We start from the raw sequence: 22490 nt of genomic DNA on the forward strand, positions 1-22490 counted from the left end.
ACAGTCCCAAATATTACACAATTACACAAGTCATCAGTATATATATATATATATATATATATATACACACACACACACACATATACTGTGTATATATATATATATATATATATATATATATATATATATATATATATATATATATATATATATATATATATTGCACAGTGTAAACTGCACATGGAAGCATTTGTAGAGAAGTAAATGAAAATCACATCAGCATTTATTGCATTATTTAAGCAAATACAATGAGGATGATCTGAAAATGAGACAAGTATATACCAGGCAGAAAAAGTTTATTAGCAAGCATCAAATATTACTTTTGCAAACAGCTCACTCATTAACAGACTAAGTAACTGCTTTGTATTCATCATTACCACCGATCACATCAGTTTCATGGTTTCACTGGAAAATAACTGCAATCTTCCATAACTGGGATACAATCAGAAGTTATAACTTGTGGATCATATGAATAAAATGATTGAATATACATTATCCTGTTGACTATCACTTACCTTTCTGGAAACCACATGACCCTAACCTGCCAAGCATGCAGTGCAGAAAATAAGACACATAAAAGAGATGGACAGTGATTTCCCTGTGTCCACAGAACATCGTTTTCTACTTCTTCATCTTGCATTTCATTACCATATCAGAATATAAATCGAGTTTCCTCCTGTGAGTGTCAATTGTTGGATCTCATCAAGGTTTGAGCTGAAGCAGGGATCCAGGCATGAAGACCAGAGGAGAAGCAGCTCCAGCCTAGGTGGTAGCCTCTTAGCTCCATGCATCTCTCTATCTGAAGAAGTGCTTTCTTGTGATTGCAGAATCCCAGGATCCTGTTACAAGGAGCTGCGTCACCCTTAGATCACATGGTGATTGTTGCTATTTCAGGGATCAGGAGTGCCACAGACCCTTTCCCCCCCCCTGTCTTCTCCTAAGTGGTGGAGAGTGACCATGGTGGGATGTGTAGACTGAGAAGCTGCCTGTGATCACACACTCAGGAGCTCTGACTTGTGCTTTCTATGGATTGATCCTAGGGGGGGTCTCACAGGGGGAAGGAAAGCAGCTCTAATTGGTTTCTCAATGAAAGATAATCAGCATTTCCCAAAAGGGACAGTGGATTAGCACTCATCATCCAGCACTAGAGCCTGCACTGACTCCTCACCCTCCTTTCCATTCCCGTCCATTCAGCAGTGGGTAGAAAAGAAACTTCACCAGCAAGCAGGCACCTTCTACTAGGAGGCTTCTTCTTTTCTGTCCTGGGATTGTGTGACTACTGCTAAGTTTTGCCAACACAATGAGTGACCTGGAGGAGGACTTCGCCAAGATCCTCATGCTGAAGGAGGAGAGGATCAGGGACCTGGAGAACCGTTTGTCAGAAAAAGAGGAGGAAATCCATGAACTGAAAAGAAAACTGCACAAGTACCAGTCTGTTCTGGCTATGCCAAGCAGTACCCAGATTGGACCAAGGACCACCAGGGCGCAGGGCATCTCTGCAGAACCTCAGAGCTTTAGGTCTTACCATGACCTCACCAGGCAGCCGTTTAAAAAATTCACAAAGTCTGAAAGGTAGGAGGAACTTGCTATATCTACACATGGCAAGAGTCTCTATAGATCTCCGTGCTGTCATTGTAATGTGCTGTGTTGTCCTGATGTACAGCAGACACTGGGCTGGCTGGCTGGTTTGCAGCAGATATAAATGGGTTAATTCTGTTTGTGCAGGATGCACATCTCAGGGATACTTTATTTCACTTTGTAGCAAAACATGGGCAGATCCCAAGAAAACATGATGTTAGAAATCCTGGCTGATGTCCACCTCTAGACAGATAACTCCATGTGTGCCAAAGATACTACAGCATGAGGTTAAGCACCCCAAGGGGGGGTCCAGAAAACTTTTCAGCTGTTTTCAACTACTTCCTGTTATGTTGGTCCTCCTCCTATTTTCCCATGTAAGAGGAAACTCTAATATACAGTATATGGTTACACACATGTACAGACGAAGCAGGTTTATTCGATGTATTAAATGCATGAAGGTGCATTCTTAAAGCCATAGCCTGCTATAAGGCAACCCATGCCCCATCAGGGCATCCTGACCTGATAGATGGCATCTCCTCCTAGGGACATTCCTGCCATCAATCTTTGGAGGGTGATCAAGCAATATTAGAGTTACTGGACCATGCAATACACCAAAACTGAGCTGAACATATATATATATATATATATATATATATATATATATATATATATATGTACATATGTTGTATTGCTTTAAGAAGATGTAAGTGAGCTACAGACAATGGGAAAGTAGCATCGATCTCATCTGTCATTTAAGCCCCCTTTGGAAATTAAATAGAGGAAGTCCAGAGCATTATTGGCTTTTAGAAGCTGTGAGTACATGGCTGAAAATGCATGTTTCAGGATATTTAATATCCCATTAGCCAACCCTCCCCTCCCCTGCTTCTCTCTCATATACTCTGCTCATCATCAGATCTTTACACACTTCAGAAGAGCATAGACTGAGCGCCAGCTCCAAGGGGCAGGGGCAGAATAGCTGCACATTCACACTGCCCTGACACTCAGCGTATAGCAGTTCCCATGGTGATGCTGTTTTTTTATATATCGAATTCCAAAAAAAAAAACGAATAGAGGAAAAGTAGAATTCTTTGTAGAGATGTCAAGAAGGCAAGGATGAGTGAGACATCCGGAGAGCAGAAAGGGTTAAGGACGCCAGCTGTTGTCTTGTCATTGCTAGGAATTGAAACCCTTGCTGTTTAGAAAAGACAAATATATTGGGAGAATTTGACATCACACCACTAAAGGATGGATTCTTTTTAGCTGTCCTAGTCTAGTCCTAACATTCTGGTACATGATATGTGAACAAATTGTAAAGTCGCTCGTTATACGGCTGTTAAATGACAATTATGACCATGAGGTCAAAGGAACAGTAGAGGATAGGTGTCTGCTAGACAATCTGTGCACCGCTTATCCCAGGGGAAAGGACAGGTAAAAATCGGACGTGTCCAGGTGCCTAATGTCTATGACCAGATAATGAGAGTAGACTATGAACGTAATACATGTGGCCGTGTAATGTACTAGCTAAGTTCAAAATCTCATGTACGCAGTGTGGAAATTTTCCCCATGGAAATTGACCTGTGGTGCGGATTTTGAAATCTGCAGCATATCAATTGTTTGTGCAGATTTTTAGTGCAGACTTCACCCTTTGCAATGCAAAAAGTGAGATCTGGGCAAATCCGTGTCAAAATCCGCAACTAACACGTGCAGATGTTGGTGCGGATTTGGTGCAGAAACGAAGCAACACTGCACACAAGTTTGCTTGGAAAATCAGCCCAAACTACCCTGTGGTGTGCATACACCCTAAGGGCAGAGTATATACGCACATCTATGGATGCCTTCTGTTCCCATAGGCATTCACTGACCGGGGGCGGACTGGCCATAGACCCTACAGTGAAAATTGCCCAGGAGGGGGTCACCTGAGCAGGGGCGTAGCTAAAAGCTCATGGGCCCTGGTGCAAGAGTTCAGCTTGGGCCCCCGTCCCTCAGTGCTTGTTGGCAAGGGGCAGGGGAGCACATATCCTTCCTGCTGCCTGAGGCAAACATTGAAAGGGCACCCCCTCATGCCAAATTCTTAATCTAACCCCTTCCCTCCAGCCAGAGGTGTAAATTGACCAGTATGCACTTTCTATAATGCCAGTGTCTTATGTGGCACAAGGGTCTTTGGGCCCCCTCAGGCTCTTGGGCCCGATAGCGACTGCTACCTCTGCACCCCCTATAGCTACGCCCCTGCACCCGAGTCTTCCTCACGGCCAGCGATTGACAGTTTTTGGGGATGTATTCTGTGCTGCTGGGGCAGTATTTTGGGATGCGCTTGGGATGGTATAATGTGCCGCAATATGGTATTGCTGACCACACCTACACCTTCTGTCAATTTGGACCTGATTACCGTACGGGCCCACTTTTAGTTTTTTCCAGGGCCACTTTAAGTTCCCTGTCCGTCCCTGGCAGACCATATTACAAAGTTAGAAATCGCGATGCACTCTTTTATACCATATATTGTTATTTAAAGCTATAGTCCCCCTTTGTTGAATTTGTCCACATGGAAACAGAAGAACGCAGATAAAATTTATTTTATTTCCATAGCACCCTTTGCCCACTGTACTCATCTCCTCTAGTTGCCATGCAGGTGCGTAGCTAAAGGCAAGAGGTCAGCTCGGGCCCCCTTCCCTCAGTGCTTTGTTGCAAGGGACAGGGAAGTACATGCTGCCTGAGGCAAATATTTAACCCCCCCCCATGCCAAATTCTTGACCTAACCCTGTCTCTCCTACCTGAGGTGTAACTTGGCCAACATGCACTGTCTATGATACTGGTGTCTTCTTATGCGGCACAAGGGTCTTTGGGCCCCCTCAGGCTCCTGGGCCCGGTAGCGACTGCTACCTCTGCACCCCCTATAACTAAGCCCCTGTTGCCATTCATTGACATTGTATCCAAAAAAAGTGACAGCAGAATAACATCTGAGTAAACAGAGTGGTTGTTAAAGGGTTAACGCTGTAAATGACAAACATTTACAGCTAAGGACAGCCCTTAGATCATTTTTCTGAGACCGCACCGTACGTTGGATTTTTCTTTCTTTTTTTTTTTTACTAGCTCTTGGCCTTCTCTCTTATTCCCATGCTGATAGTCATCATGGTGAAGCTTTTTTGCAGGCTTTAAAAAAAAAAAAAAAACCACAAATGTCCTAAAAATACAGCTTAACCCCTGATCACATTTCCATACGGAGAAAGCTGTGTATTCCAGCAGACATTCAGAATATAGCAGGAATGCGGACATGCGCAAAAATAGTGAACAGTTGTCGTTTTTTGAGTAGTGGCAACGACAAAGGCCAACGGTTCGGGATCGGAGGAAGAAGTCTAATATAGACGTATCCCGTCTTATATAGTAAAGATGTGGTCACCTAAAGGTCACGGACAGAGTTATATTGAGGCCGGTGTCCCCTTGAGGTGATTGTCACTGGATCGGATTCTTTTACGTGTGACAACTTGGTATTCTGGTCCATCGAGATTCCCCTCTCCCTCAAGCTTATTTTGTCCCGCACAAAGTGGCTCTATTTATTCTACCCGATGACATGTGCAATGAAAAAACCCCCCAGGGTAATTTTGGTTTGGGGCTGGTGGTGATGTCATGTACCTTAATCTGTGTCTGTCCTGTTCCCTTGACCAAAACAACAGTTGTTGCAATGTCATTATTGCTGGGCATTTTTGGAATCAGATTATCCCCTGAGCTAAATGCCTACAGTCACAATGGAGGGCCTGCGTGAGAAAGAATGGTCTCCATGTATTAGGGCTGTAAACAATTGCCATGTGTTGTGTCAGACGCCTCCTTTCTGTGGATACAGGTGGCCATAGTTTTGAGATATATAGATTTATCAAAATTGGTGTAAAGCAAAACTGGCTTAGTTGCCCATAGCAACCAATCAGATTCCACCTTTCATTTTTCAGAGCTCCTTTGGAAAATGAAAGGTGGAATCTGATTGGTTGCTATGAGCAACTAAGCCAGTTTCCCTTTACAGCACTTTTAATAAATCTCACCCTCTGTCTTGTCATCGACCACTAAAGGGGTTTTCTGAGACTTTTATACTGATGACCCAGGACCACGCAAATCAGCTGTTTGAGAACGCACCGGCGCTCGCAGTAGCACAGTGGCCTTCTCTCAGCTCACCAAGCACAGCGCCATACATTGTACAACGGCTGTGCTTGGTATGGCAGCGCGGACCTTTCACTTCAGTCAGGCTGAGCTGCGGCTAGACCGTGTGACCGATGAACATGGTGTCACATGGTCAAGCTAAGGCACAAGAAGGCCGCAGCGCCGATCAGTGGCGTACATAGAGGGCCCCATAGCAAAGATCAAACCAGGCCCCCCACACATGACAGAAGGGTTTCCGCCTAAATCCCTTTAAATGACCCTTGGAACATTTTCCACTGCGTTAGGCTACATGCACATGACTGTGCCGTTTTTTGCGGTCCGTGGATCAGCAAAAGCGTAAGCAATTTGCGGAACGGAACGGGCGGCCCATTGTAGACATGCCTATTCTTGTCCGCAAAATGGACAAGAATTGGACATGCTATATTTTTTTTTGCGGGGCCTCGGAACGGAGCAACGGATGCGGACAGCGCACGGAGTGCTGTCCACATCTTTTGCAGCCCCATTGAAGTGAATGGGTCCGCACCCAAGCCGCAAAAACTGTGGCTTGGATGCGGACCATAACTACGGTCGTGTGCATGAGGCCTAATATGCTAAAAGTTGTTCCTTTAGAGGGTAGAGTCCTGACCAAGTTTTCACCCCTAGTAGAAGAGGAGATGATCCCAACTGGGCCCCCTCTTTCCCTGGGCCCCATAGCAGTTGCATGGTCTGCCACTATGGTAGTTAAACCCCTGGCGCTGCTGCTTTCTCAAACCACTGATCAGTGGGGATGTCGGGTGTCGGACCCCCATCATTCAGATACTCATGACCTATTCAGACAATAGGTCATCAGTATAAAAGTCTCAGAAACCCCTTTATTTGGCCATGTGATGGATTGTGGAAATGTTGTGTGGACTTTTTTCCTGGTAATCTGTCATTTATGATTTGCTGCTGTCTTTAATGATGTGTCATATTTAACAATGATGGGTTAAGGGACTCTACCTAAAATTAAAAGAGGGGCTCTGCATAAAACAAAAAAAAAAAAAGATCACTAGTGACTATACAGTAAATCTATGGGGCCACTGTCTGAAAAGAAAAAAAAAACCTGTCTGTGTTGCCCATAGCAACCAATCACAGCATTGCTTTTATTTTTCAAGATCAAAAATTTTTATGAAAGCTGCGCCGTAACTGGTTTCTATAAGTAACAAAGAGAGATTTTCTTTTAGGGTGCATTCTAACGACCGTATGTGTTTTACGGTCCACAAATTCTGGATCCGCAAAACACGAATATGGGTTTTCTGCATTCTACATTTTGCGGAAGGGAAGGACTGGCCGCTAATAGAGCAGTCCTATCCTTGTCCGTAATTCTAACAATAATAGGACATGTTCGATTTTTTTGCAGTGCGGCCATATGACGGAGTGCACATGGAGTCATTTCCGTTTTTTGCGGCCCCATTGAAGCGAATGGTTCCACATATGGGCCATGAAGAGACAAAACGGAACAGACATGGGGAAAAATAAGTTTGTGTGCATGAGCCCTTAGACAGTTTCTTAAATCTCCCTGGTTGTGTTGGTCTCGGTCACATCTTATCTTTTACCTATATCTGTCTCTGTTTTCCAAATGTGGTCTTAGGAAATGGCAGCTATTCCTGTTCCCATGGGGGTTGACTCCAAGCTTTCCCAGACCACAGAATAACAAGTCTGTACTTCTGCTTATTTAGGCAGATATGCAGGACTCTAGGAGTGAGGCAATAAGCCTCATGGAGGTTATAATGGAGGCCATGCTCGGAATAGCAAATACGGCATCTTGAAATTAGTTTTGGGTCACATTTACACAATATTGTAAAAGAGTTGTGCCTGTGATTGTGAATTATGTGATGCATATTGGGGTGATACACATTAATAAAAAATTGAGTGGTATAGCTTTAAATGCCGCTGTAGCGGTCACTGAGAATGGCTGACTGAGTTACACAGTGACAGACTTCACTGACTCTTGTACCCAATTAATGAAATCTACTGTAACTCGCTATTGTCTATCTGACTCTTCTCTGACACTAAACAAGTTGTATTCTGTGTTTAAAGTTTTCTTTTCTCTCTCTGTCGGATGTCCTATGACAGCAATGTATAGCTCCAGAAAACCTATGCATTTCCTGGTTGGGATCTTATATAGTGCCTATGATACATGTCCCTCCTGATTGGCTGAGGCTGACACCAGGAGTCATGTGATCCTCTATCTTCATTTTCCTAGCCCTGCTATACTGTCTATTTGACCTATAAAATGGCGTAGGCCGTAGGGGTGGACTGGCCATAGACCCTAGAGCAGTGATGGTGAACCTTTTAGAGACCGAGTGCTCAAACTGCAACCCAAATCCCAATTATTTATCGCAAAGTGCCAACACTGAAATTTACCCTGAATACTACAGTCCAGTATAGTATGTTCTGCATGTACTTTATCATTTAGCTATAATATCCTGCCTACATTCAGTGCGCTGCCTGTGCTGTTAATAGAGCGCCCTGTGCTGATGAATGGCAGGAGAAGTCAAAAGCATATTGGTATACCATAGACTTTTTCCAGGGCACGGGTGGCCACAGAGAGGGCTCTGAGTGCCGCCTCTGCCACCCTTGCCATAGGTTAGCCACCACTGCCCTAGGGGGAAATATCCTGATGGGCTGATGCCCATAGGGCCACCCGAGCTGTCCTGAGAGTTGTCAGGCAGGTACATAATAATCTGGTGCTCTCAGCTTTAATTAAGGCTAGGAGCACCAGGTACATATGCACCTGATCAGGGGCCACAAGTACCATCCCAAGGATGGCGATACAGTTTTATACTGTGGAAGGGGCAGCAGTATTTTGTGTCGCACTGCGGTATTTGGTTCTGCTGGAGTGGTATTTTGTGCCCCACTGAGGTACTGGTGCTACTGTTGGTCCTGCCTTCTGACAGTTTGGATTGCCTACAACACGGTTGCCTACAACACGCAGAAGTTTTGTATTCGCTAGAATCCACATTTTTGGGGCTATTCATAACGCATTTGAGGCTACTTTCACACTGGCGTTTCTGGGTCCTCCTGTGAGATCCGTTCAGGGCTCTCACAAGCGGTCCAAAACGGATCAGTTCAGCCCCAATGCATTCTGAATGGATAGGGATCCGCTCAGAATGCATCAGTTCGCCTCCGTTCAGCCTCCATTCCGCTCTGGAGGCGGACACCGCGTTTTGATGTCCGCCTGACGATGCGGAGCCAAACGGATCCGTCCTGACTTACAATGCAAGTCAATGGGGACGGATCTGTTTTTCACTGACACAATATGGTGCAATTGAAAACGGATCCGTCCCCCATTGACTTTCAGTGTAAGTCAAAACGGATCCGTTTGCATTATCATGAAAAAAAAAAATATATATTTTTTTTTTTTTGTTCATGTTAATGCAAACGGATCCATTCTGAACAGATTCAAGTGTTTGCATTATAGGTGCGGATCCGTCTGTGCAGATACCAGACGGATCCGCACCTAACGCAGGTGTGAAAGTAGCCTGATTCATTTTGAATTGATTGGCTCTTCTCTAGTTTTTACCTAAGGTTTCCCCACAAACATATCAATATAAGATAATCCGACAACCACAATTTTTCACAAAATGACATAAGAGGAGACCTACGGAACCTATTTATGGGTGAGCTTTTTATTTTAGGTTAGTAATTCTTCTTCTTTATGTTACAAAAGGAGGGATACAATAGGGAGAGATGGAACATTTTATCTTGTAGCCATCCATTAAGGCATTTATGGTGTGGAATGTATTTCCTGACACTGTGTAGAAGTGCGGCATGTGTGGCCATAGTACTAGGTACTAATTTAGGCATATGGCTAGTTCTGTTTTACATTCAGGGTGAGACCATAGACCGTTCTAAATACTTAGTGTTCCCTCCCAGAACAGAGCTGTTCCGTATCATGCACACATAGGAAGGACCATATCAGCAATGCCAGATAAGATAGGGAAAGAGAGTGAACTTAAACATTTGCATGTATTGTGTATAGGGCATCTGGTAATGATATGGTTCTGGGCAGGTTTTTTAGTCCTTTTTTTTATTTAATAATCATCATTTTCTACAGGCTTCTATTTTTACGCAATGCAACGTTAAGGAAATGTTATTTTGCTGTGTCACTCATATTATCTTTTACGGGATGCTCCTGTCACAGTCCAGAGTGAAGATTAATTAATGTTGCATTTTAGTGGTTTTATTGGAGTGAGCGTAAGGGAGTCTAGTACACCGTCAGTGATAAGCCCAGCCTGTGGTAACCTGAGGCGATTTTCCACATTTTAGGGGCTGACATCACGTTGGGTCAGAAATAAGCAAAGTTCTTGTTCATACAATTGAAACTGTGTTCTTCATGATCTCTTTATCTTAAATACAGTTAAAACTCTGTTAAAAACCATCCGTTGGCGACAACACATTTGTGGCATCACAGGGCATCCATAGGAATCAATGGGCAGCAGCCACGTTATACATAAGGCTATGTTCACATCTCTGCCCAAAGGCATAACCGGATACTGCCACACACTGCTGGATCTCCATTGACTATAACGGGATCCCACGGCTTTCTGGCATAAATGCTGTCTTTTGGCCAAACAAATATCGCAGTGCCATTTATGCTCGGAAGCTGCCAGATCCCAGTGAGATACAGATACAGTCAATGGGGATCTGGCAGTGTGCGGTGGTATCTGGCTATACCAGATGAGGTATCTCCAGTAGGCAGCACGGTGGCTCAGTGGTTCGCACTGGTGCCTTTCAGCGTTAGGTCTCCTGCACATGAACGTGTGCGCCCAGTGGTAGTGCTGTGGGCCGCAATGCACGAACACCGTCCGCGGGGGAGCCGTAACGGATCGCGGACCCATTCACTTTAATGGTTCCTCGATCCGGACGCTCCGCAAAAAGATAGGACATGTTCTATTTTTTTGCGGAACGGAAGTACGGGACAAAACCCCACGGAAGCACTCCGTAGTGCTTCCGTAGGGTTCCGTTCCGTGCTTCCGTTCCACACCATTCTGCATCTCTGGATTTGCGGACCCTTTGAAGTGAATGGGTCCGCATCCGTGATGAAAAATGCACACGGAACCGTTCCAAAAATGCGGTCCGCAATACGGCCACAGAGCTCACACGTTCGTGTGCAGGATGCCTTAGGGTCTTAGGTTTTAATTCGAGCAAGGACAACATCTGCATGGATTTTGTATGTTCCTCTGCAGAACATACAACAGACTACTCGTTTACCTTAAGTGGAGATGTGAACCTACCCTAACTGCACCAAGACCTAGACCTCCTCTTGGCAGCAGGTCTATACTCTGGTTAAAAGACAGGTTCCCCTCTATGAAGTCCATGGGCACAAATATTCCTAATAGGGCATACAGTATGTTGTTTCTGTTTCTTACAATGAATATCTCAATGCACAAAGAACATGGAATACACTGGAGCCGAACACGGATTATCGTGTCAAAGCCCTTATCATGTTGGGCTTCTTCAATCACATGTAATTCCATACTGCAGTTATCCATCATATGGAGCATTTATCTTATAGCTCGAGGTAGCAGAGCTGATAAGCTGAATCCATCAGACACAATTTACACATTTATTAACATCAACATCAATATCTTCAGCGATTCCCATACACTAAAAATCATGCGGTAGGTATACATGTTTACAAAAAGCCATAGACAGCTAGGACTAAAAGCTGTGGTTTTATAAGTTAAAGGGGTTATTCAAGACCTACAGTATAATGCCCCCTCCCCACAGGGCCGTCTTTGCCGCAGGGCAAAAGGGGCAGCTGCCCCGGGCCCAGTTGCTCCTGGGGGCCCGACGCCCGACTCCGATTCACTATGCAGCAGCGCAGCAGACACTCTTCAGAACAAGTTACAACTGTGCTGCGCTGCTTAGTTAGCAAGCACGTCGGCGCCCCGCCGTCACGTGGTAAAAGGGGTGTGTGATGTGACTCACCGCAGCCGAGTAGAGTGGAGCCACGGCGGAGCAGCCAGCAGCAGGGAATAAGTCTCCGCCTCCGGTCCGGAGCTAAAGGGATTGGGTGGTGAGTCACGGCCTCACGTGACCAGACCAGGCACCAGTGACTCACTCACCTTACCTACAGGCCAGACCAGACCTGCCACTGCCGCGCCAGGAGGGGAGGACTCGGTAGGTAAAGGCTTTAAAGCAAAAATCACGCATATATATTGAATTAATTCTACATTAGAAATTTAGACCGCTCAGGCTGATCACCAAATTAATAATTAACCACCCCAGATCCATTCATAAATTAGTGGGGGATTATAGAGACGGACGGCCCCAGGAGACATAAGGAGTTGGGTTCTGTCTGCTGCTGAACTGGCCTGGGGGCCAATCTTTGCTCAGGGGGGCCCTCATGGTGTCATTTTCACTAAGGAATATAGTTTAACCCTTTATGTGCAAAAGAGAAAAAAAGAAGTCAGCTCCAATCAGATATCTGCACATGGACCAAGACTCTGGGTCTATGTGGAGAGCAGATATCTGATTGGAGCTGACTTAGTGACCTCTTTTTTTTTCTCTTTTTCACATAAACGGTTAAACTATATTCCTTAGTAAAAATGACCATTCCACACCACACCATGAGGGCCCCCCTGAGCAAAGATTAGTAAATGTGGCCAGTGGTGGCCCCCAGGCCACAGTTCAGCAGACAGACAGAGAGAATCCCTTATTTCTCTCGTCTGTCGTCTAATAATCGATCAGTAATTTAAATAACCCCATTAGTGGGGGATTATTATAGAGACGGGAGACATAAGGGGTTGGGTTCTCTCTGTCTGCTGAACTGTGGCCTGGGGCGACCACCGGCCACATTTACTAATCTTTGCTCAGGGGGGCCCTCATGGTGTGGACTGGTCATTTTCACTAAGGAATATAGTTTAACCATTTATGTGCAAAAGAGAAAAAAAGAAGTCAGCTCCAATCAGATATCAATCTGCACATAGACCAAGACTCTTGGTCTATGTGCAGATATCTGATTGGAGCTGACATAGTGACTTCTTTTTTTCTCTTTTGCACATAAACGGTTAAACTATATTCATGAGGGCCCCCCTGAGCAAAGGGTGACACCAGCCATAGCAACGCCACTGCCTCTATCTGTAAGTCGCTGGAGTGCACGGCAGGCTCGCTTTTCTGAAGGAAGTGGAACTGTGAAGTGTCTGAACTCTGAACGGCTGTACAGTCAGTAGTGGCATGTGACACATGTGGCAATAATAACGTGTCTGCTGGCCTGCAGCCTGGTAAAGACCTGTGTCATGTCACGTGTGATGTGCATCCCAATTATGCCATACATACGTGTACAGATACTGGTCCTGTACTCCTGTGAGGCTGCAAGGCAGGGGTGTGGTGAGGACCACTCCTGAGACTGCATGTGCTTAGGCCTCATGCACACGGCCGTTGTTTGGGTCCGCATCCGTTGCTCCGTTACGTGGCCCCGCCAAAAAAATAGAACATGTCCTATTCTTGTCTGTTTTGCGGACAAGAATAGGCATGTCTACAATGGGACGCCCGTTCCGTTACGCAAATTGCAGAAGGCACACGGGCGGCTTCCGTTTTTTGCAGGTTTGCGGACCGCAAAAAACGGCACAGTCGTGTGCATGAGGCCTTACAGTCCCTAAATAAATAATACTGCAGTAGTAGTTCACTACTCTACGAGGTGTGTGGATTTTTTTTTTTGTGTGTGTGTTGTGGTGGAGGGCGTGATTGCATGCTAGGGTGTGGGAAGGCGGGATCCAGGGGGCCCAAGTAAATTTTTGCCCAGGGTCCAATCAATATTAAAGACGGCCCTGCCTCCCCATATGCCCTGGCCCCTCACACATAATGTATTCACTTCACACCCGACACCCGCGTTGCTTCTGATGCCGGCATGGCTGCTGCTGCTGCGTCTCCCCGTCGTGTGGATAAAAACATCTGGTGATAGGGGCTGCACCCAATAGAAGGCTGCAACGGGGCAAGCTAGGGAGGATCGTTCCCGTCGCGGCCTGCTATTGGCTGCTCCATCCCCCCTACTTACCGTCTGTGTGAGGGGCCCGAGCATATGGGGGTGGGGGCATTATAGGTCTTGAATAACCCCTTTAAGGGTAGGTTGACATCTGCGGTAATGTATTCTGGGTAGTCTGTCCCGGTAGACTACTGGAATTATCGTATTCAGCATAGCTGGACACTGCTGGATCCTTAGTCATTATAATGGGATTCACTGGTTTTCCAAAAAGACGGCTTTCTTTTCCATGCAGCATTTTTTCCTCTGGCAGAAAGCTGGCATTTTTGCTATAAACGCTATAGTTTCCATAGGAAGTCAGTGAGGCACTGCGGTGTCCAGCTATGTCCGATACGGTAATTCCGGTAGTCTGACCCTCTGACGGAGCAGACTATGGCAGTACAGTAGCGCAGATGTGGACATAGCATTACAGTGTATACATCTAGATACGATCTACGGAATGTAAAGAGCTGAGCAACTTTGTAAGAGCATTGCTTATCATTTACTGCTCCTAAAGTCCCATTTACATGAGACGATAATGTCTCAAACAGTCTTTCATAAAAACTATTTTTCACGAAGATTGCCGAGCGTAAAGACGTCCAGCGATCAAGCGACGAACAACTACAATTGTCAGCATCTTTCATGTCGGCTGTGAATCCACATGTGCAAGCAAGCTCCTGTCACTGGCAACGATTGACGTGCTATATTATCAATCTACAGTCTTTATGAGCCATTTATCTACCCATCTAAATGGACCCTAAGATACAGCAAGTCCCCTATACACTTGCACACTCAGGTCGGCCGGGCATGCATGTGTACTCAGCAGGGAGAGAGAAGTTAGCCACAGCCCGACACCTCTTATCTAACACAAGTACAAAGAATTGGGTATGTTGAAATTTAACATGCTCATTCCTTCATTCCCCAACATCATGTGTCGGGGGAAAGTTGGCAGTGATCATCCATTCCTGCCGAAAAGGTTGGCTTCGACTGACTTTGCTCTCATGTGTATGGGCACCGTTACCCTTGAAGAATTGCAGTGCAGTAGAGAATATTGCTTTACGAGAGCCCGGCCAAACTATGAAGGGTATATTTTTTACTGGCTCCAGTAGTAATCAGCAGAAACCTGACCGAATTGCTTACATGAAGATGTGCATTGGCCGAACCTGATGATTTAAGCGGCTTCAGCTCGGCATCTAATGTGTATGGTGGTCTCCCATTCTCCGCTAACAGCTGATGTTGGAGGCAGTGGCGTGCCTAGCGTGTTTGGCACCCGGGGCAGGTCATTTCTCTGGCACCCCCCAATACTTGACCACATACCTCTTACATCCAGTGACATCTCCTGTCATGTAGACCTTCTCTTTCCTCTTCTCCTCCGTTAGACCGCCATGACAAATTCTTTCAGCCGTATCTCGTCTCTACAGGGTTTGTAACACAGACACGTTAGATTTCTCAGTTTTTCCATCAACCTCCCCATCCTAGTGTCCCGACAATGTCATCCCCACCCCCAATACTGTGTACTATACTGCTGGAAAAAATAGTGACTTCAGTAGACATAATTGGGGTCATTTATCAAACTGGTATAAAGTAGAACTGGATTTCCAAAAGAGCTGTCAAATATGAAAGGTGGAATCTGATTGGCTGCTATGGGCAACCAAGCCAGTTCTACTTTACACCAGTAATTTGTCCCCCACATAGTAATCCCTCCCATAATAATTTGCCCCCACATAGTAATCCTCCCATAATAATTTGCCCCCACATAGTAATCCCTCCCATAATAATTTTGCCCCCACACAGTATCCCACCATAAAAAATGTCCCCCACATGTTCTCCTGTGTGTCCCCCCTATGCCCCCCAAATTGGCACATACAATTTTTTTTAAATAAATAAAAAGAAAAAAACAACAACTAAAAGCTAAATACTCACCTGAGCTTGCTCGCAGAGGAAAGCGTGCACACTTCACTTTGCTGCTGCGTCCCGACACAGGCGCACGCGATGACATCATCACGCATGCCTGCGCCAGGATTTCACTACCGCATAGGCGATGATCGCAGTATGTGGGGTGGGCGTCAGCGCTCCAGCAATGAGAGCTTCCATCTGTATTGATGGAAGCGATCATTGCTTCTGGAACCCCCTGACAGCAGGCACCCCGGGCAGACCGCACCCCCCCCCCCCCCCCCATCCCATCCTAGGCACGCCACTGGTTGGATGAGATAAGGATCAGGCACATTGGATTCAATGGCCTAAACCTTTTACTAAACTGATGCGAGCGGAGTCTCTCCATTGGTTACATATGCAGATTTGGCTTATGAGAGGATCAGGGGATAGAGCTATCAGCCATCAGCAATCTTCCGTGTATGGGTAGACATGGTGTAAACCAGGATTAGCAGAAAAGAAGTAAAGGTAAACATTTGCAAAGTTACTTAACTTTGTATGTAGATTAGCATTTTTCAAGCAATGCTTTTTTTCTGCTTGGAAGATCTTCAAATGGGTATTCTTTTTCCTTTGTGAAGGTAGCGGCATCGCAGATTTGTTTTTAGTCTAGCCCTTCAGGCTCCAATGTCATCCAATCATTATGACAGTGATAACTCTTTTCAGGAAGGTTGCCTGAAAACATGGGACTTCTTTTTGCATGCAAGCTGCTGAGCTGTGTGCAAGTAGGGAAGTGTAAAGGCTATGGACACCCGGGGGAAATGTATTATTTATTGGATTGGGTGCATTTTTCAATTTAAAAAATATTTGCAAAATGCTTTCATTACCAATTCTACTCTGCTTGCCTTTTGCAGCCTGCTTGTATTCTCATACAGTACATTGCAGGCTGCTCAGTCCCATTGACTGGTAGTGCAGTCTATAGCCCTTCTCTCTGCTCTCCCGAATGTAAATCTAAAGCAAACAAGTAAAATAAACTTACATCAGAAGGGATGTCAGGTGTATGAATCTTCTGGAGATCATAGATAAGTGCCGAAGACTACGTCATCATCAGATGGTTTTCACCCTGAACAGGACTGAGCAATCTGCAATACATGAGAAGACATGCAGGCCAAAACACATGCAAACCTATTGCAAATATATATTTTTCAACAATACAGCCAATGCCCCCAAAAAATTGCCCCAAATGTGTCCATAGTCTGTAATTAGAAAAATATGACCTAAATGGTTGTGCTATATTTTCAGCACAGATTTATACTATTAATTCCCGCTCTGTACATATAATATTCAGTATTATTGAGATTATGTGTAATCATCATATACTGTCCACATCTGGGGTTGCTAACATCATGCACCATATTTTTTTTTTGGTAAAGCCCAATTTGAATCCCAAAATCTCTTTTCTGTTGTGTAGTAAGAATAATTGTGGTCGGATCGGCTATCAGAATGGTGAACCTAACCTACCTAACCCTATCTACAACAAGCAGTAGAATTATGCCATAACTGCTGTGGAAGGGCAGCCTAAAGTGGGCCACCCTAATGTGAAGTGACTGTAAGAAGGTGTGGGTGGGTGGGTGAAATCAGCTCAATCGGCGTCAGCCTGGACCCACAGGTGCCTATAAATAGCCTAGTAATCAGCCACCCTGGGCCCACAGGTACGTATGAATAGCCTTGTAATCAGCCTCCCCTCCCACAAATGCAGCAACATCTTGCTTATACTTGTGGTCGGATCGGCTATCAGAATGGTGAACCTAACCTACCTAACCCTATCTACAACAAGCAGTAGAATTATGCCATAACTGCTGTGGAAGGGCAGCCTAAAGTGGCCAAAAAGAGCAGACCTTAGTTTAGAGTAAATATATACATACCGTTACCCACTTTGAACGAAAGACCTTTCACGATGAAGGTGCGGAATAAAGCGTATATAACACCGGGACTTCCATCTACCTTACCTCTTTGTCGTGTGCATCGGCACATCGTTCTTGGAGATGGTTAATGCTGATGTGATTGAACGAGTGGCCGGTAACCAGAAACGATTTACTCCTATGTATACTAACACGTGACCATACAACGAGAAGGACTGAATCCTGAGAGCTGCAGACTGAAACAAACAATGGTGAATCTGTTGGAAGGGCCTAAATTAACTCCAACATTCGCCAAGGGCCCTGATAGGACACCAACTGTTCCTGGCGGCAAAATACTTCACCGCTACTTATTCCCCAGGCCACACTTTTATTCTTATTTTTTATGAAGGAGCCAAAAATTATAACATGGCGTATGCCGTCTTACTCTAGTAGTAGATTAATTGAAATGTGTAAACTCACCAGGCCTGGGGAACCACAAACAGGAATACATGGCTATTTCGATTAACGAGCTAATGTTGCCTGTAATAAGGACAGAACGTACACACAATACCTGCAGTCGTAACAGAAAATAAGCTTAAGGTTGTGACAAACTATGTATACTGTGCCTGTAGTCGTGATATGCTTTGTAGTGTCTTAAGACGTGGCAGACTTCGTAAATTGCGCCTCATTACTGTACCTCCTACTGGAACACAGACCGATACCCAGGACTTAGGCCGGACACCAACACCCTCAGCCCGAGTTTGTAGATGACGTAAGCCTGCCTGGGAGAAGGTGACGTCCGCAAAGGCAGGCTCGGGATGACTGCTTATAAAGAAAACAATGATTTCCTTTTATACCCAACAACCTAGAAATTAAAAGTTAGAGAAAACAATAATGTGAGTGAGGCTCTAATGACACGAGCCACCACAAGAAATTGTATTGCGAGCCACAGATGACAGAGCCATGCGAGCGGGTCTGAAGGTAGAAAAGACATGGAACCTACTTGTGGTGGGACCACGCAGCCGGCCTCGAATGGAGGAGTTTATGTGTGTAAAATCTAAACGGAGAAGCCCTGCGCTGCAGACTAATGGCTGAGCCATGCGTGAGGGACTCTAATGGCGGAGTCGTATGCGTAAACCTAAACGGAGAAGCCATGCGTGAGAGACTCGAATGGCGGAGCCATGCGCGAGAGACTCTAATGGCGGAGTCGTATGCGTAAACCTAGACGGAGAAGCCATGCGTGAGAGACTCTAATGGCGGAGTCGTATGCGTAAACCTAGATGGAGAAGCCATGCGTGAGAGACTCTAATGGCGGAGTCGTATCCGTAAACCTAAACGGAGAAGCCATGCGTGAGAGACTAATGGCGGAGCCATGCGTGAGAGACTAATGGCGGAGCCATGCGCGAGAGACTAATGGCGGAGCCATGCGCGAGAGACTAATGGCGGAGCCATGCGCGAGAGACTAATGGCGGAGCCATGCGCGAGAGACTCTAATGGCGGAGCCGTATGCGTAAACCTAGACGGCGGAGCCATACGTGAGAGACTCTAATGGCGGAGTCGTACCCGTAAACCTAAATGGAGAAGCCATGCGTGAGAGACTAATGGCGGAGTCATGCGTGAGAGACTAATGGCGGAGTCATGCGTGAGAGACTAATGGCGGAGTCATGCGTGAGAGACTAATGGCGGAGTCATGCGTGTGATAAAACGGAGAAGCCATACGTGAAAGACTAATGGCGGAGTCATCCGCGTAACTAAAACGGAGAAACGCCATGCGCGAGAGACTAATGGTGGAGTCATATGCGTAACCTAAACGGAGAAGCCATGCGCGAGAGACTAGTGGCGGAGCCATCCGTGAGAGACTAATGGCGGAGTCAACCGTGTAACTAAACCGGAGAAGCCATGCGTTAGAGACTAATGGAATCATCCGTAAGAGACTAATGGCGGAGTCATACGTGTAACTAAACCAGAGAAGTCATGCATGAGAGACTCTAATGGCGGAGCCATGTGTGTAAACCTAAAACGGAGAAGCCATGCGTGAGAGACTAATGGAATCATCCGTAAGAGACTAATGGCGGAGTCATACGTGTAACTAAACCAGAGAAGTCATGCATGAGAGACTCTAATGGCGGAGCCATGTGTGTAAACCTAAAACGGAGAAGCCATGCGTGAGAGACTAATGGCGGAGTCATCCGTGAGAGACTAATGGTGGAGTCATCCGTGTAACTAAAGCGGAGAAGCCGTCCGTGAGAGACTAATGGCGGAGTCGTCCGTGTAACTAAAACGGCGGAGTCGTCCGTGAGAGACTAATGGCGGAGTCGTCCGTGAGAGACTAATGGCGGAGTCGTCCGTGAGAGACTAATGGCGGAGTCGTCCGTGAGAGACTAATGGCGGAGTCGTCCGTGAGAGACTAATGGCGGAGTCGTCCGTGAGAGACTAATGGCGGAGTCGTCCGTGAGAGACTAATGGCGGAGTCGTCCGTGAGAGACTAATGGCGGAGTCGTCCGTGAGAGACTAATGGCGGAGTCGTCCGTGAGAGACTAATGGCGGAGTCGTCCGTGAGAGACTAATGGCGGAGTCGTCCGTGAGAGACTAATGGCGGAGTCGTCCGTGAGAGACTAATGGCGGAGTCGTCCGTGAGAGACTAATGGCGGAGTCGTCCGTGAGAGACTAATGGCGGAGTCGTCCGTGAGAGACTAATGGCGGAGTCGTCCGTGAGAGACTAATGGCGGAGTCGTCCGTGAGAGACTAATGGCGGAGTCGTCCGTGAGAGACTAATGGCGGAGTCGTCCGTGAGAGACTAATGGCGTCATCTGTGAAAATGACGGAGTCATACGTGTAACTAAAACGGAGAAGCCATGCGTGAGAGACTAATGGCGTCATCTGTGAAAATGACGGAGTCATACGTGTAACTAAAACGGAGAAGCCATGCGTGAGAGACTCTAATGGCGGAGTCATATGTGTAAACCTAAAACGGAGAAGCCACGCGTGAGAGACTCTGATGGCGAAGCCATGCGCGAGAGACTCTAATGGCGGAGTCATATATGTGTACCTAAAACGGAGAAGCCATGCGTGAGAGACTAATGGCGAAGCCATGCGCGAGAGACTAATGGCGAAGCCGTACGTGTAGACTAAAACTGAGAAGCCATACGTGAGCGACTAATGGCGGAGTCATCCATGAGAGACTAATGGCGGAGTCACCCGTTAGGGACTAACGGCGGAGTCATACGTGTAAAACTAAAACGGAGAAGCCATACGTGAGAGACTCTAATGGCGGAGCCATGCGCGAGACTAAAAACAGAGAAGCCATGCGTGAGACTCTAATGGCAGATTCCCCTTTTTTTTTTTTTTTTATAAAATATAAACCACTTATGCAGCACCAGTATGACTTGTGGACTCACATAACCAATGACCCTCTCCGATAATAACCTAGGACGCTAACCAGCCTACAACCATATTGAACACCTAACAAACCTGAACGGTCATCGGGCCCCCGAGGCCATGAAGCCCCCCGAAGCCAAGAGACTGAACTGAATGACCTTACAGTGACAAGTAATTACAACGTGACCCAGACCTAGAGAAAAATGCATAGACATTAGTGATCCGAACCACGCGTATAAACAAAACATTAAACCAACCGCAATACTGAAACAGATGGGAGAAAAACAAGAGCCAGAGGCATTGCAGTTCGCTAAGAGAAGACCCTTATCGTGACAAAACGAATGAACTACTGTGAAAATATAGTAGGGGCTTACTCCTATTGGCCCACTGACCGCTGGGGAGCCATTTGGTTAACTGGGGCAGGAGACCAATCTGAGTGAATACGAACCAGAAGTCAAGGAGACCAGTCTGAGTGAATGCAAACCAGGACTAAAGAACACCACAAACCTTTTTTTTTTTTTTTTTAAGTGAACAGAAAAGTAGACCTATGGAATGTAACAAACCACCAAGGAAAGAAACGTAAGCCTGAAAAGAAAGCAGCTATGTTTATCGGAAGAGTAGTATCAGAGCGGTGTGCTGTTTGCCCTAGTAAGAATACTGAGTAACCATGATGTAAAAATGAAAAGAAATGCAGCTTCAAGTGGAAGCAGAGTATAACACGTAATATAAGAACAAGTGGGTGAATGCAGCTCTGGATGTGAGTGGTGTCTAAAACATGGTATGGGCACAGCTCTGAGTACGAGCATGAAAAGCATGGTATAAAGCAGCCGTATGAATGCAACCTGAAGTGAGCAGAGTATTAATGTAACGCAACAGCGGACGTATGAACGCAGCTCTAGTAGTGAATGGTGTATAGGACAAAATGTAAATGCAGACACACAGACGTAATTTTGAAGGTAACAATCCTAACTACAATTATTCGACCATTAGCGCAAAACCCCCTTCGTCCCAGAACACTGCAAATCACGGACCGCAGTGCGAGTCCTGTGCGGCAAGGTCGATGCTACCGTGAGCGCCAGCATTCACATGGCACCTTTTGCTGTTTACCCAGATGTGAAAGAGCTGCCCTACAATGCTGCAGGGTTTTTTTTTTTTTTAAATCGACCATTGATCCATATTTACCATTACTCAACACAGTGTGCATAGCTTGAGCCCACTGCAGACACGCGCCCTGCATGTAAACTAGGTATTGGAAAACATACAACCATGCCTACTCTAAGCACATGCTACCCCAATAACTGTATGCAATGGCCCCACCAGGCCTCTGAATAGCCAGACAAAACAACACTAACAACCATCGTATGACCATTAGCGCCCAAACTCTGCATCATCCCAGAGCGCTACATGTCGCAGACCGCAGCGTGGGTCCCGTGCAAACAACTCCGATCCTACCATGAATACTAGCGCCCTCCTGAGACATTCTGCCGTCGCCCAGCCGTAAGGAGCCTCCACACCATGCTGCTGTATCCTAAAGCTGACCCAGAGGTAGTGAAATCAGCTCAATCGGCGTCAGCCTGGACCCACAGGTGCCTATAAATAGCCTAGTAATCAGCCACCCTGGGCCCACAGGTACG

At 46.0% G+C, this 22490-nt stretch overlaps 1 protein-coding gene across 1 annotated transcript in view; it reads left to right on the plus strand.

The window, feature by feature from the left end:
• Positions 1-291: 291 nt before the first annotated feature.
• Positions 292-22490, plus strand: part of PRKG1 (protein kinase cGMP-dependent 1) — a 1174838-nt gene continuing 1152639 nt past the window's right edge. The window contains exon 1 of the mRNA XM_040435670.1: positions 292-1572. Coding sequence (XP_040291604.1) covers positions 1301-1572 — 272 coding nt within the window. The 5' untranslated portion in view covers positions 292-1300. The remainder of the gene's footprint in view (positions 1573-22490) is intronic.

Source organism: Bufo bufo, chromosome 6, assembly GCF_905171765.1.
Source record: "Bufo bufo chromosome 6, aBufBuf1.1, whole genome shotgun sequence".
Lineage (NCBI taxonomy): Eukaryota > Metazoa > Chordata > Amphibia > Anura > Bufonidae > Bufo > Bufo bufo.